At 45.8% G+C, this 13,684-nt stretch overlaps 1 protein-coding gene across 1 annotated transcript; it reads right to left on the reverse strand.

Annotated features, from left to right (window-relative positions):
* Positions 1-8,589: 8,589 nt before the first annotated feature.
* LOC139829691 (short-chain dehydrogenase TIC 32, chloroplastic-like) lies at positions 8,590-12,196 on the reverse strand. Its single transcript, XM_051339100.2, has 8 exons — positions 11,910-12,196; positions 11,605-11,836; positions 10,962-11,041; positions 10,580-10,733; positions 10,414-10,492; positions 10,158-10,242; positions 9,868-9,914; positions 8,590-9,114 (listed from the first exon to the last, which is right to left on the reverse strand). Exons 1-8 carry the CDS (start codon positions 12,019-12,021, stop codon positions 8,956-8,958), a joined length of 948 nt encoding a protein of 315 aa, XP_051195060.1. The 5' UTR covers positions 12,022-12,196; the 3' UTR covers positions 8,590-8,955.
* Positions 12,197-13,684: the final 1,488 nt, after the last annotated feature.

Here is a 13,684-nt window from a genome sequence, read left to right on the forward strand (position 1 = left end):
GGTGCAAAGCATATGATGCAAGAGCTTAATCATGAGCACAACAATTGCCAAGTATCACATTACCCAAGACATTTATAGCAATTACTACATGTATCATTTTCCAATTCCAACCATATAACAATTTAACGAAGGAGAAACTTCGCCATGAATACTATGAGTAGAAACCAAGGACATACTTGTCCATATGCTACAGCGGAGCGTGTCTCTCTCCCATAAAGTAAATGCTAGGATCCATTTTATTCAAACAAAACAAAAAACAAAAACAAACCGACGCTCCAAGAAAAAGCACATAAGATGTGATGGAATAAAAATATAGTTTCAGGGGAGGAACCTGATAATGTTGTCGATGAAGAAGGGGATGCCTTGGGCATCCCCAAGCTTAGACGCTTGAGTCTTCTTGATATATGCAGGGGTGAACCACCGGGTGCATCCCCAAGCTTAGAGCTTTCACTCTCCTTGATCATGTTGCATCATACTCCTCTCTTGATCCTTGAAAACTTCCTCCACACCAAACTCGAAACAACTCATTAGAGGGTTAGTGCACAATATAAATTGACATATTCAGAGGTGACACAATCATTCTTAACACTTCTGGACATTGCATAATGCTACTGGACATTAATGGATCAAAGAAATTAATCCAACATAGCGAAAGAGGCAATGCGAAATAAAAGGCAGAATCTGTCAAAACAGAACAGTTCGTATTGATGAATTTTAAAATGGCACCAGACTTGCTCAAATGAAAATGCTCAAATTGAATGAAAGTTGCGTACATATCTGAGGATCATGCACGTAAATTGGCTTAATTTTCTGAGCTACCTACAGGGAGGTGGACCCAGATTCGTGACAGCAAAGAAATCTGGAACTGTGCAGTAATCCAAATCTAGTACTTACTTTTCTATCAACGGCTTAACTTGGCACAACAAAACACAAAACTAAGATAAGGAGAGGTTGCTACAGTAGTAAACAACTTCCAAGACACAAAATAAAAACAAAGTACTGTAGGTAAAAACATGGGTTGTCTCCCATAAGCGCTTTTCTTTAACGCCTTTCAGCTAGGCGCAGAAAGTGTGTATCAAGTATTATCAAGAGATGGTGCATCGTTATCATGAGCTCTCCCATCCATAGTGGTACTAAGGGCTTTGTCAATTTTAGGCCTATAATAATACTTCTTTGGTCTAGGCACTTTAGAGACATACATAAACTTTTGCTCCTTACCCACATAAGCTTTCTCCTTATATTTAAGAGAAGAAAATGTTGAACCCAAGGTTCCCATAGCTTTTTCAAGTTCGTCAATCCTATTGATTTGATCATCATGGACAGCATTAGTTCCTAGGACACTAATTCTTTCATCAATTCCTCCTAAGGATTTATCAAGTTCATCAGTTTTATCAAGTAATATTTCCAATTTAGCTTCAATACTTGGAAAAATTTTCTCTATGGTTTCCAATTTTTTCATAACATCTTCAAGAGAGATTTCAGTTTTAACTTTATCAACAGGGGGTATTCCAAATAAGCTCTCAATAATGCAACTAGCTTCTAATGCAGGAGTACTTAGGAAGTCACCTTTTGCGAGACTATCAAGAACATATCTATTCCAACTAGAGATACCAACATAAAAATTCCTGAGTAAAATAATGGTGGAGTGCTTCTTAGTGCATCTATTATGGGCATCGCTAATTCTATACCAAGCATCTCTCAAACATTCTCCCCCTCGTTGCTTAAACGTGTGAACTTCAACTTCAGGATTACTCATTTTAGTAGTAGTAAATAAAGCAAACTAGATAAAGTAAATGCAAGTAAACTAATTTTTTTGTGTTTTCGATATAGCAAACAAGATAGCAAATAAAGTAAAACTAGCAACTAATTTTTTTGTATTTTGATTTAGTGCAGCAAACAAAGTAGTAAATAAAACTAAGCAAGACAAAAACAAAGTAAAGAGATTGAGAAGTGGAGACTCCCCTTGCAGCGTGTCTTGATCTCCCCGGCAACGGCGCCAGAAAAAGTGCTGTTGCCGTGGGAGGCAATTCTCTGTGGTGTAGCTTTTCTTCAGTTCCCCGGCAACGGCGCCAGAAAAAGAGCTTGATGGCATGTATTTCACACGTTCGTTGGGCAACCCCAAGAGGAAGGTATGATGCGCACAGCAGCAAGTTTTCCCTCAGAAAGAAACCAAGGTTTATCGAACCAGGAGGAGCCAAGAAGCACGTTGAAGGTTGATGGCGGCGGGATGTAGTGTGGCGCAACACCAGTGATTCCGGCGCCAACGTGGAACCTGCACAACACAACCAAAGTACTTTGCCCCAACGAAACAGTGAGGTTGTCAATCTCACCGGCTTGCTGTAACAAAGAGTTAACCGTATTGTGTGGAAGATGATTGTTTGCGTAAAAACAGTAGAACAAGTATTGCGATGAGATTGTATTTCAAGAAAGAGAATTGGACCGGGGTCCACAGTTCACTAGAGGTGTCTCTCCCATAAGACGAACAGCATGTTGGGTGAACAAATTACAGTTGGGCAATTGACAAATAAAGAGAGCATGACCATGCACATACATATCATGATGAGTATAGTGAGATTTAATTGGGCATTACGACAAAGTACATAGACCGTCATCCAACTGCATCTATGCCTAAAAAGTCCACCTTCAAAGTTATCATCCAAACCCCCTCCGGTATTAAGTTGCAAACAACAGACAATTGCATTAAGTATGGTGCGTAATGTAACTAGTGACTACATCCTTGAACATAGCACTAATGTTTTATCCCTAGTGGCAACAAGACAACACAACCTTAGAACTTTCTCACATCCTTTGTCCCAGTGTCAATGCAGGCATGAACCCACTATCGAGCATAAGTACTCTCTCTTGGAGTTACAAGCATCTACTTGGCCAGAGCATCTACTAGTAACGGAGAGCATGCAAGATCATAAACAACACATAGCATAACTTTGATAATCAACATAACAAGTATTCTCTATTCATCGGATCCCAACAAACGCAACATATAGAATTACAGATAGATGATCTTGATCATGTTAGGCAGCTCACAAGATCCGACAATGATAGCACAATGGGGAGAAGACAACCATCTAGCTACTGCTATGGACCCATAGTCCAGGGGTAGACTACTCACGCATCACACCGGAGGCGACCATGGCGGCATAGAGTCCTCCGGGAGATGATTCCCCTCTCCGGCAGGGTGCCGGAGGCGATCTCCTGGATCCCCCGAGATGGGATCGGCGGCGGCGGCGTCTCTGGAAGGTTTTCCGCATCGTGGTTCTCGGTACTGGGGGTTTCGTCACGGAGACTTTATATAGGCGGAAGGGCAGGTCAAGAGGCGGCACGGGGGCCCCACACTACAGGCCGGCGCGGCCAAGGGGGGGCCGCGCCGCCCTATGGTGTGGCCCCTCCGTGGCCCCTCTTCATCTCTCCTTCGGACTTCTGGAAGCTTCGTGAGAAAATAGGCCCCTGGGCTTTGATTTCGTCCAATTCCGAGAATATTTCCTTACTAGGATTTCTGAAACCAAAAACAGCAGAAAACAAAGAATCGGCACTTCGGCATCTTGTTAATAGGTTAGTTCCAGAAAATGAACGAATATGACATAAAGTGTGCATAAAACATGTAGATAACATCAATAATGTGGCATGGAACATAAGAAATTATCGATACGTCGGAGACGTATCAATCAACAGTGGGATTTGTCCATCCCGATGACGGATAGATATACTCTGGGCCCTCTCGGTGGAATGTCGTCTAATGTCTTGCAAGCATATGAATAAGTTCATAAGAGACCACATACCACGGTACGAGTAAAGAGTACTTGTCAGGAGACGAGGTTGAACAAGGTATAGAGTGATACCGATGATCAAACCTCGGACAAGTAAAATATCGCGTGACAAAGGGAATTGGTATCGTATGTAAATGGTTCATTCGATCACTAAAGTCATCGTTGAATATGTGGGAGCCATTATGGATCTCCAGATCCCGCTATTGGTTATTGGTCGGAGAGAGTACTCAACCATGTCCACATAGTTCGCGAACCGTAGGGTGACACACTTAAGGTTTGATGTTGAGATGGTAGAACTTGAAATACGGAATGGAGTTCGAAGTTTTGTTCGAAGTCCCGGATGAGATCCCGGACATCACGAGGAGTTCCGGAATGGTCCGGAGAATAAGATTCATATATAGAAAGTCATTTTATAAGATTTAAAATGATCCGGTGATTTTGCGGAAGGTTCTAGAAAAGTTCGGAAGGAATCACTAAGGAAGGAGGAGTCCCGAAGGGACTCCACCTCCCCATGGCCGGCCAACCCTAGAGGGTGGAGTCCAAGGTGGACTCCACCAAAGGGGGCCGGCCACCCCTCCACATGGAAGGGGGGAATCCCACCTCAAGTGGGATTCCCACCTTGGGTAGGTTTCCCTACTACATGGAAGGTTCTAGTGTTGGGGTCTTATTCGAAGACTTGTAGTCCAACACTTGGGGATCCACCTATATAATGAGGGGCATAGGGGAGGAGGCCGGCCACCACAACCACCCCACCTTGGCCGCACCCAAGGAGGCCGGCCACCCCCTCTCCCAAACCCTAGCCGCCCCCTCTCTCCTCCTCTTCTCCCGCACGCTTAGCGAAGCTCCGCCGGAGATCTCCACCGCCACCGCCACCATGCCGTTGTGCTGCCGGATTCAAGGAGGAGCTACTACTTCCGCTGCCCGCTGGAACGGGGAGAAGGACGTCGTCTTCATCAACACCGAACGTGTGACCGAGTACGGAAGTGCTGCCCGATTGTGGCACCGTGATCAAGATCTTCTACGCGCTTTTGCAAGCGGCAAGTGATCGTCTACCGCAGCAATAAGAGCCTACTCTTATAGGCTTTGGAAATCTTCAAGGGTTAGTCTCGTTCATCCCCTCGTTGCTCCCATCTTCTAGATTGCATCTTGGCTTAGATTGCGTTCTCGCGGTAGGAAATTTTTTGTTTTCTATGCAACGTATCCCTACAAGTTTCCCTTACCAATTCCACTTACCAATAGCGCTTCACTCCCCGACAACGGCGCCAGAAAATAGTCTTGATGACCCACAAGTATAGGGGGTGTATCGTAGTATTTTTGATAAGTAAGAATGTCGATCCCAACGAGGAGCAGAAGGTGTTGACAAGCAGTTTCGATGAAGGATTCACTGTAAATGCTCACAGACAAGTATTCAGGGGGTTTTGATTTAGCAGATGAATAAAGTACGAGTAAGTAAAATGCGAGAGTAACAATTGCAGCGAGTGGCCCAATCCTTTTTAGCACAAAGGACAAGCCGGTTTGTTTACTTATAATGACCAAACGTTCTTGAGGACACACGGGAATTTAGTCTAGTGCTTTCGCTTCATATAGCTAATTAATCTTCATTGTTTTGATAAGTGTTGTGTGGGTGAAACTATGCTAATGCACCGCCCTTCCTAGGACTAATACATACTTATGATTATACCCCTTGCAAGCATCCGCAACTACAAGAAAGTAATTAAGATAAATCTAACCACAACCTTAAACTCTGAGATCATGCTATCCCTCCTGCATCGATATACCAACGGGGGTTTAGGTTTCTGTCACTCCGGCAACCCCGCAATTGGCAAACGAGTACAAGATGTATTCCCCTAGGCCCATAAAGGTGAAGTATCATGTAGTCGACGTTCACATGACACCACTAGAAGAATAACACCACAACTTAAATATCACAACATTGAATATTACTCAACCATAATTCACTACTAACATTTAGACTTTACCCATGTCCTCAAGAACTAAACGAACTACTCACGAGACATCATATGGAACATGATCAGAGGTGATATGATGATGAATAACAATCTGAACATAAACCTTGGTTCAATGGTTTCACTCAATAGCATCAATAACAAGTAGAAATCAATACCGGGAGAGTTTCCCCTATCAAACAATCAAGATCCAACCCAAATTGTTACAGCGGTGATGAGGTGCAGCGGTGGAGACGGCGGTGATGATGATGGAGATGATGGTGATGATGATGGAGATAATGTCCAGCTCGATGACGGTGACGATGGCGTCGATTTCCCCCTCCGGGAGGGAATTTCCCCGGCAGATTTCAGCCTGCCGGAGAGCTCTTTTCTATCTGGTGTTTTTCGCCCCGCAGAGGCGGCTGTGACTCTTCGCGACTATCCCCTGGAGCTTAGGTTTTTGGGGCTAAGATGTACGCGAAGGAGAGGAGGCCAGAGGGGGCTGTGGGCCCCCTCCTCACAAGTCGGCGCGGCCAGGCCTTGGCCCGCGCCGGCCTATGAGGTGGGCCCATGGCGGCCCTCCTCGGCTCCTCCTTCTGGCTCCCTTCGTCTTCTGGAAAAATAGGATTTTTCATATAAGTTTCGTCAATTGTTGATCTTCCGAAATATTGCATTCTGATGGCACTTTTTCCAGCAGAATCCTGACTCCGGTGCGCGATCCTCCAATAATCATGAAACATGTAAAATAGATGAAATAACATAAGTATTACCTCTAAATATGAAATATATCAATGAATAACAGCAAATTATGATATAAAATAGTGATGCAAAATGGACGTATCACGCCGCCGCCTCCCCACTTAGCTCCGGTGAGAAATCCCGCGCTGCACGCCTCCGCATTACAACCGCCGGTCGCCATGTACAGACGCCGCAGTAGTACTGCGTCGCCCGCGAGCGGATCGAAGCGATCCCGCTCGTCGGACACCGTCGAGGAGGCGTGGCGGCTCCAATGCAAGCGGTCCGCCGCCGGGAGTCGGTGTGCGGCTTGCAGGTACGCCGGCCCCCTGTACGTGTCGCCGTCGCTCCGTGAGTTCGCCGCGGATGGGCGCTGGTACAAGGAAGATCCGCCTCTCAAGCCGATGAGCGGCCCCGAGTTCGAGAAGTGGCGCGCCGAGTGGGAGAGGAACCGCCGGGCGAAGGCGGCATGGGACGCGCGCATCGGGAGCACCAGCGACGGAGGAGCTCCGCTCACCGGCGAGGAGGAAGAGGATGAGGAGGAGGGGGAAGACCCCATCTTCTTGTAGGCGATAGCCGCGTCCCTCAAGGACGACACCGACAAGAAGAGGGCGGAGGAAGAAGAGAAGGAGGCGGCCATCACCGCCGTGAAGGAGGCGCAGGCGCGGGAGGCGGAGGCGGACGCATACATCATCGACCTCTCCGACTAGAAGTCGCGATCCAAGGATCGCGCAATTCCGTATGTATGTATGTATGTATGATCTGTGTGTATGATCAACCATCTATGAACTATGAACTATGGACAAATTTCCCGGGGTTTTAAAATTTTCAAACATACGGGATCAAATACGGGATCAGCTAGACGGAATGATCTAACTATGGGCATTTTTTTATACAGGACGAAATACTCGCGTTTTACGGGGTAGAAAAGTAGGAGGCTTGTTAGATATGCTCTTAGTTCAGTTCCGCTTTCTTCCATCAACGCCTTTGCTGATAACATCTTTCTCGAGAAAGCAACATGTTTAGCAAGCAAGTCTAAAGCTTGCTTTTGATTTGACAATTCTATTGGACATATGGGGATAAAATTGGGAAAACTTCAAACGGAGGCCGAGCTACACGTAGCCCTTTATTTTCAAACACTCAAAATATGTATTTCAAAATTTTGAAAAAACCAAATCATAATTCTAGAGATAACCAATGATGTGTATTACAATGATGTAAAATCTCAATAGAAACTACTTTATATTCTAGGCTGCACAAAAATGATAAATTCTGACAAATTTTATAGTGAATATTGCATATTTCAAGACTACTAATTTTGTCAAATTTTGTCAATTTCGTGTAGCTTATAATACAAATCAGTTTGCAATGAGAGTTTGCACCATTTGTAGCATACATCACTGGCAATCTCTAGAATTTTATTTCAGATTCTTTTAAAACTTTAAAATACAAATTTTTAGTCTTTAAAATAAAGAGTAGCTCAGCCTCCAAAACGTCACACTCGATGAAATTGACGCTACATTCTGGTTTTGCTATGTGTGGTGCCCTATTTACAACATCTATAATTTTGCTTATGCCCTATTTTATAAGATCTGAAACTGGTGCTTTATCCCTATAACAGTTTTCAGGTCGAAAACTCATACATGCTCTTGTAAAACCCCAAAAGTGGTGCCCTATAATAGTTTTCAGGTCAAAATCTCATCCATGCTCTTGGGCACCATTGAGCCCTATATTTTGAAAAAAAAGTTGAAACTCATACTCTTCGGTGTCCAAAATATCTACAAAAAATTACATCATGACTGTACACCCAATTGTTTTGTTTAAAAATACGCTATATTTTGGGAATACAAAAAAAGAAAAAATTCTGACAAAAATACACATATGTTACCCCTATATACTGTTAGATTTTTTTTTCTATAACCCAAAACATAACGAGTTTTCTACTATATACAGATCATGTATATGTATTCCAAAAATAAATTTTGGAACTTTCTGAAACTCAAAAGTACAAATTTCAAAAACATTAAGAGGCACCTGGTGTGCCCAGGTGCACCCAATTCGCGTAGTACTACATTATTTCAGGTGCCCTATTAACGATGGTCTAATGATTATCAAACACGCTGTGGACAAAACAGAAAGGTTTTTAGCACGGGATGCCACCAGCGAAAGCCAGGAACATATGTACAGCAGTTATGGATCACGGCGGTCCCTTCCTAAAGCACTCTGCAAGCGGGCCCAGTATCTAGTGTCAAAAAGGACACCCAGCTACCTGAGTAACCTCACAAGATAAAATTCAGACACCATCTTGGTGCAGCAACACAGCGCAATTCAGAGACCCGCGCGCGTTTCCTCCACCTGTATAATAGTTCATAGACCAAACCCTCTGCTTCACCATCATTGCGATTAAGTTTCAGTGAGGTGTCTACATTGCAATACTGTATTGCTTTCCTCCCATCATCTCATCTCTCACAAGACACGAGGAGCGTTCTTCAGGTGGTGAGCTCGACGCTCAAGTCCCAGAGCTTCTTGGCCAGCTCCACGTCCTTGGCCTTCTCGCTCGCCTCATACACGTTGCTGTCGCAGAAATACTTCCCCGACACACCCTTCGCGCCCGGGTGCAGCGCGACGTAGCACGTGGTTGCCGCCCCCTGTTAGCAGCACAAATGCAAGGCTAGTGTATGAGACAGGTCCAGGCAGGCAGCAAACCAAGATCAGAGGAATGCAATCTTAACATAGGCATTAAGCTAATGACTTGGCGATTTGTGCTACCAATATAGTATACAGTATAGTCGTGGTCATCTTGCAGAGATCATACATGCGAAGCTAGATCTTCAAGTTTAAGGGGCATGTAGCAGACCAAGTGCAGCGCAGGTCACTAGATTGCCACCCACTGTTCCAGTTACGACACGGCACAACCCGGCGGCAGCACGGAAAAATGAATGCAACAGCCACATAACGGCAAACTAAATAATGGTTTACTGCCCACTGAACATTAGCATAGCCATAAACAAGTGGCTTAGTGAGATCCAGAGTTGTACTATCAATATAGTACAATATGGTAGTAGAGACCGTAAATGCTAGAGTAGATCTTTAATTGTAGGGGCTTGAATCTGACCAAGAAGCGTGGGTTTGTAGATCGCTAAACCTAGGACAAGAGTAATATAACAATATATTATCAATCTCTTTAAGGTGTGCTCCAAAACTAAAGATATGTATGCCATTTCCAGACAAGTTACAGCCACCTGGCAGACCCTAGGATACAAGTTGGTTGGTGACAGAGTAACGTAGCAATCATTGATCAACACAATATAACACGAAATGCAACATTTGTTGCCTTTTCAGTTCTCTAATATGATTAGATAAAGTCCCAGAAGACTGAGCATAGTACTGCAGAAGTGTACCTGATTAGCATTTTTCAGCACCAATTTACCAAGCGTCCGACTGAGAACTGCATATGATAAAATGATGAGATCAGTCGCTACCGCTCCAAAAGTATCATTTATTTTCACAGTTACAGGTAATTTGCATAATTTTGATTCATGCATGTCGTTTCTGTCTAAATCTTATATCTACTCCGTTCTCTTTTTTGTTGATGTGAGTACCATGAGTTATTTAAAGTAAGGAGAAACATGATTCAAGACAATTTCTTCTGCGAAAGCAGGAGTCTGAAATATCTGCCAAGTATATTTACCGTCTATGATACTGTGGTAGCGAAGAAGGTTTGTGATGATAGATCCAGGGTGGAGAGAATTTGCAGTGATGTTAACACCCTCTTCCTGTTACATAAAATGTTGTATCAGGATCATGATGATTTCACATAGCTGAGCTCAAACAAAGCTATGTGGCATGGAAACAAACTTGAAAACAGACAAAACAAGTTACGTGCAAACAGTTTACAAAAGTCTGACACGCTACTAGCCTATGACTATGAGGTTCAGTGCAGATACCTTAAATCTCCTAGCAAGTTCATTAGCATGCAAAATGTTTGCAAGCTTTGACTGCCCATAAGCGCCAATGGTGCCATACCTACACAACGCAAGATTGAACATCAACTAGTGAATGGATTTGCCTTAAATGAAGTAAACAGGAGGGGGAAAACAAATAATTACATACTCTGCTTCATCATTTATCTTGTCAAATCGGATGCCTTCCTTGTATGTAACCCTGTGGCCCTCTGATGAAACATTGACGATTCTTCCTTCCACGTTTGATTCACGAGAGGCCTTCTTCATGTTCTCCAGCAGAAGATGTGTCAAGAGAAAATGACCTGAATATTATGACACCAGAGTCATATTTTACTATGTTGTTGTTGTCTGAAAACATAACACCATCCAAACTTTTGTAAGGCAGACACCATTCCATTTCAAATTTGGGAGGGTGAGAAGTGAATTTCAATGGCAACAACAACACTATATTGTTCTGACAAAGCGTTGTATAACAGTATGTAATTGGTTTGTCATCAGCTAGTCAAGTAGATGTGAGTCCGTAGTCATACCGACATGGTTAGTTGCAAACTGCATCTCTATGCCATCCTTTGAAAGGGTGAAAGGAATCGCCATCACTCCTGCATTGTTCCTGCCAGAGAAAGCATCATTTGATCAGGGAATGCAGTGAGCTGTAAAGTACACTTGAACAAGTGTCCGAGCGAGCAGAGCATGAAAATAGTAGATGTAAATAAGCGAGAGGTTTGTGTTTGCCGTGGATCAAGTGTCCTGGCACAAGAATCGTCATAGGTAGTAACTATGCAGGTGTACTTCTCAGGCACTTATGACGGGTGTTATAATTGTATAGAATGAACTCATACTGAAATTGTTCTTTCGAACTAGTAATTGTCCTAAAACCTGAATTAAATCTACGAGGGAAATGTTCTGGAACTATGTGCATAGATGAAACCAGCTAATTGCACCCAAACTGATAGTTGGTCACATCACAGTTGTAGTACTTGTACAATCAGGAATTTGAAGTTGAAATCACATCAAATCTACTACTAGTGCAACTCCTAACCGAAACCGAAGGTTCCTTGGCGGAAGCGATTTAACAACCTTGAGACGCACGGGAATGGGGAGGGAGTGTATTAACGGAAGTAGTAGTACTATATTAGTACTCATATGGAAATTAGGAGCAGAGAAGGGGCGTACACGAGGATGTTGAGCGGGAGGCCCTTGGCGATGAAGTCGGCGGCGAACTTGCGGACGGAGGCCATGGAGGAGAGGTCGAGCTCCATGACGTCGAGGGTGGCCGCGGGGGTGTCCGCCAGCACGGCCTGGCGCACGGAGTCGGCGGCGGCGAGGTTCCTGGCGGCCATGACGACGTGGGCGCCGCGCGCCGCCAGGACCCGCGCCGTCTCGGCGCCGATTCCGCTCGACGCCCCTGGGGTCCGAATCGAAATGAGGGGCGGCGGCAAAGGGAAGGGAAGGGGAGGCGAGAGGGGAGGGGCGGTTACCGGTGACGATGGCGGTGAGTCCTGCGGCGGAGAGGCCTTGGGTGACCTGGTCGGCGGTTGAGGCCCAGGAGAAGCCCGAGGCGCCCTTCCGGCTGAAGATCGAAGCCAGCATCGTCGCCTCCGGCACCGGCAGTGCGGTTGTTGATCTCCGGCGGATGAATCAATCAACCTCGCGCAGACGGAGAGAGGGAGTGGGGAAAAGGGGTGTGCGGCGGAGTCCACCACCACTCGCGTGTTGTGCTGTGCAGTGTTGTTCTTCTTGTTGTTCTTGTGGAGTCAACACACACAATGCAATATGCCAATGTGCGCGTGGGGGGCCGATTAAATTCTTTTCTATTAACAAGAGAGGGGTCTAGAAGATCCAGGTGGAACATCTATTAGGCTGGTGCCAATGCACCACCCTACTCTCACCCGCCACGTCAGCTTTTTTCCTCACTCTCACCCTATTCTCACCCCACTCTCACCCCACGGTGCCAATGCACGGGGCTATAGTGCCAGCTCTCACTTCTCTCTCCTCCCTACCGCCTCCCTACCGCCCCCACTAGCACCGCTATCGCCCCTCTCTCGCCTCACTGTCGCCCCCAACGCGGGCGGTAGCCGGGCGGCAGCGGGCGGTACCGCCGGCCGCCCCCCGGCGCCCGCGCTAGCGTCCCGCCCCACTCCCCCCCGCCAACCGCCCCAAGCCGGGCGATACCGCCTCCACTCCCGCCCCCATTGGCACCAGCCTTAGCGAACCACGGGGCAGGTACAAATTGCAGATAGGACCTTTACAACACTCGCCTTAAAGTACCTACTACTTGAGGTTAAGGCCTATCTATTTACAGACAACATGTCGGAACAAAAAGAAGAAAAGCAATCTGATCCCTGTATGCCTCCGCCACCAGACGTCGGCGTCCTCAAGGCTTCACCTCTGCGGAACAGAGCGAGAACGCTCGAACACCCCTTTCCAACGTAGACCCGTCGCCGCTAGTCACCACAAAGCCACCGGGACGCACCACTTGGTGGCGACGAAGCGCCGAGCTACAGCAGCCAAGACGGAGAAGAGCCTCCGATCTAGAGGTTATTGATCATGGGCCGCCATGTCGGCTAAGGATAGCTGAGCCTCTAGCTTGGTTTGTGCGCGTTGATGAAGAACCACCGCCACCGGGGAAGGCACCATCGGAAGAAGGAAAGAGCACCACCGTCTCGTCTCCCCTCGGCAGGACAAAGACCGAAACAGAGCAGAGCTTCCCCTCCCCAGACCACCCCCACCAAGAGCTTCGGCTTTATTGAAGGAGACAGTGCTCATCATTCTCGCCTCTAGCTCTGGCCACTGGAGCAAGATGCCGACGAGAAGGAGCCCTAAACCGCACTAGATCTGGCTAAGCACTCCGCTCCTGACTAATGGGATAGGGCCAGACTCCACACCAGAAGACAAATGAAAGCTACATCTATACAGGAGAGAGGGCTAGAGCAGGGACGACCGAGGCGACTCTCAGACGAGAGGGAGGTGGAGAGAGAAGGAGAGGGGAATGACCTCTGGGCCCGATTCAATTCAGAGATTTTCTACTGCATAGTTCTACAAAACAATATCCAATTATAACTTGTGTTAACTTATTCCAAAGTTTTGTTATACAGACGTAATTCTTACCCGGTTATATGAAAAAAAATTACGACTATATGAAAACAACATGCTACATTTTCTTAGCAAATTTTTCATCGACTCAGCTCTTCTCATGTCGATGATCTTGTCTTTTCTCCTAGCAAATATCCTTCATAAGACGACCTTTTCTTCA

This window comes from Lolium perenne, chromosome 6 (genome assembly GCF_019359855.2).
Source record: "Lolium perenne isolate Kyuss_39 chromosome 6, Kyuss_2.0, whole genome shotgun sequence".
Classification (NCBI taxonomy): Eukaryota; Viridiplantae; Streptophyta; class Magnoliopsida; order Poales; family Poaceae; genus Lolium; species Lolium perenne.

Coding starts and splice junctions, on each gene's coding strand:
- LOC139829691 (XM_051339100.2), bottom strand. CDS start 12,021: ATGCTGGCTTCGATCTTCAGCCGGAAGGGCGCCTCGGGCTTCTCCTGG. Junction 10,734..10,961: donor GTTTGCAACTAACCATGTCG/GTATGACTACGG, acceptor CATAATATTCAG/GTCATTTTCTCTTGACACAT. Junction 10,493..10,579: donor AAGATAAATGATGAAGCAGA/GTATGTAATTAT, acceptor TGCGTTGTGTAG/GTATGGCACCATTGGCGCTT.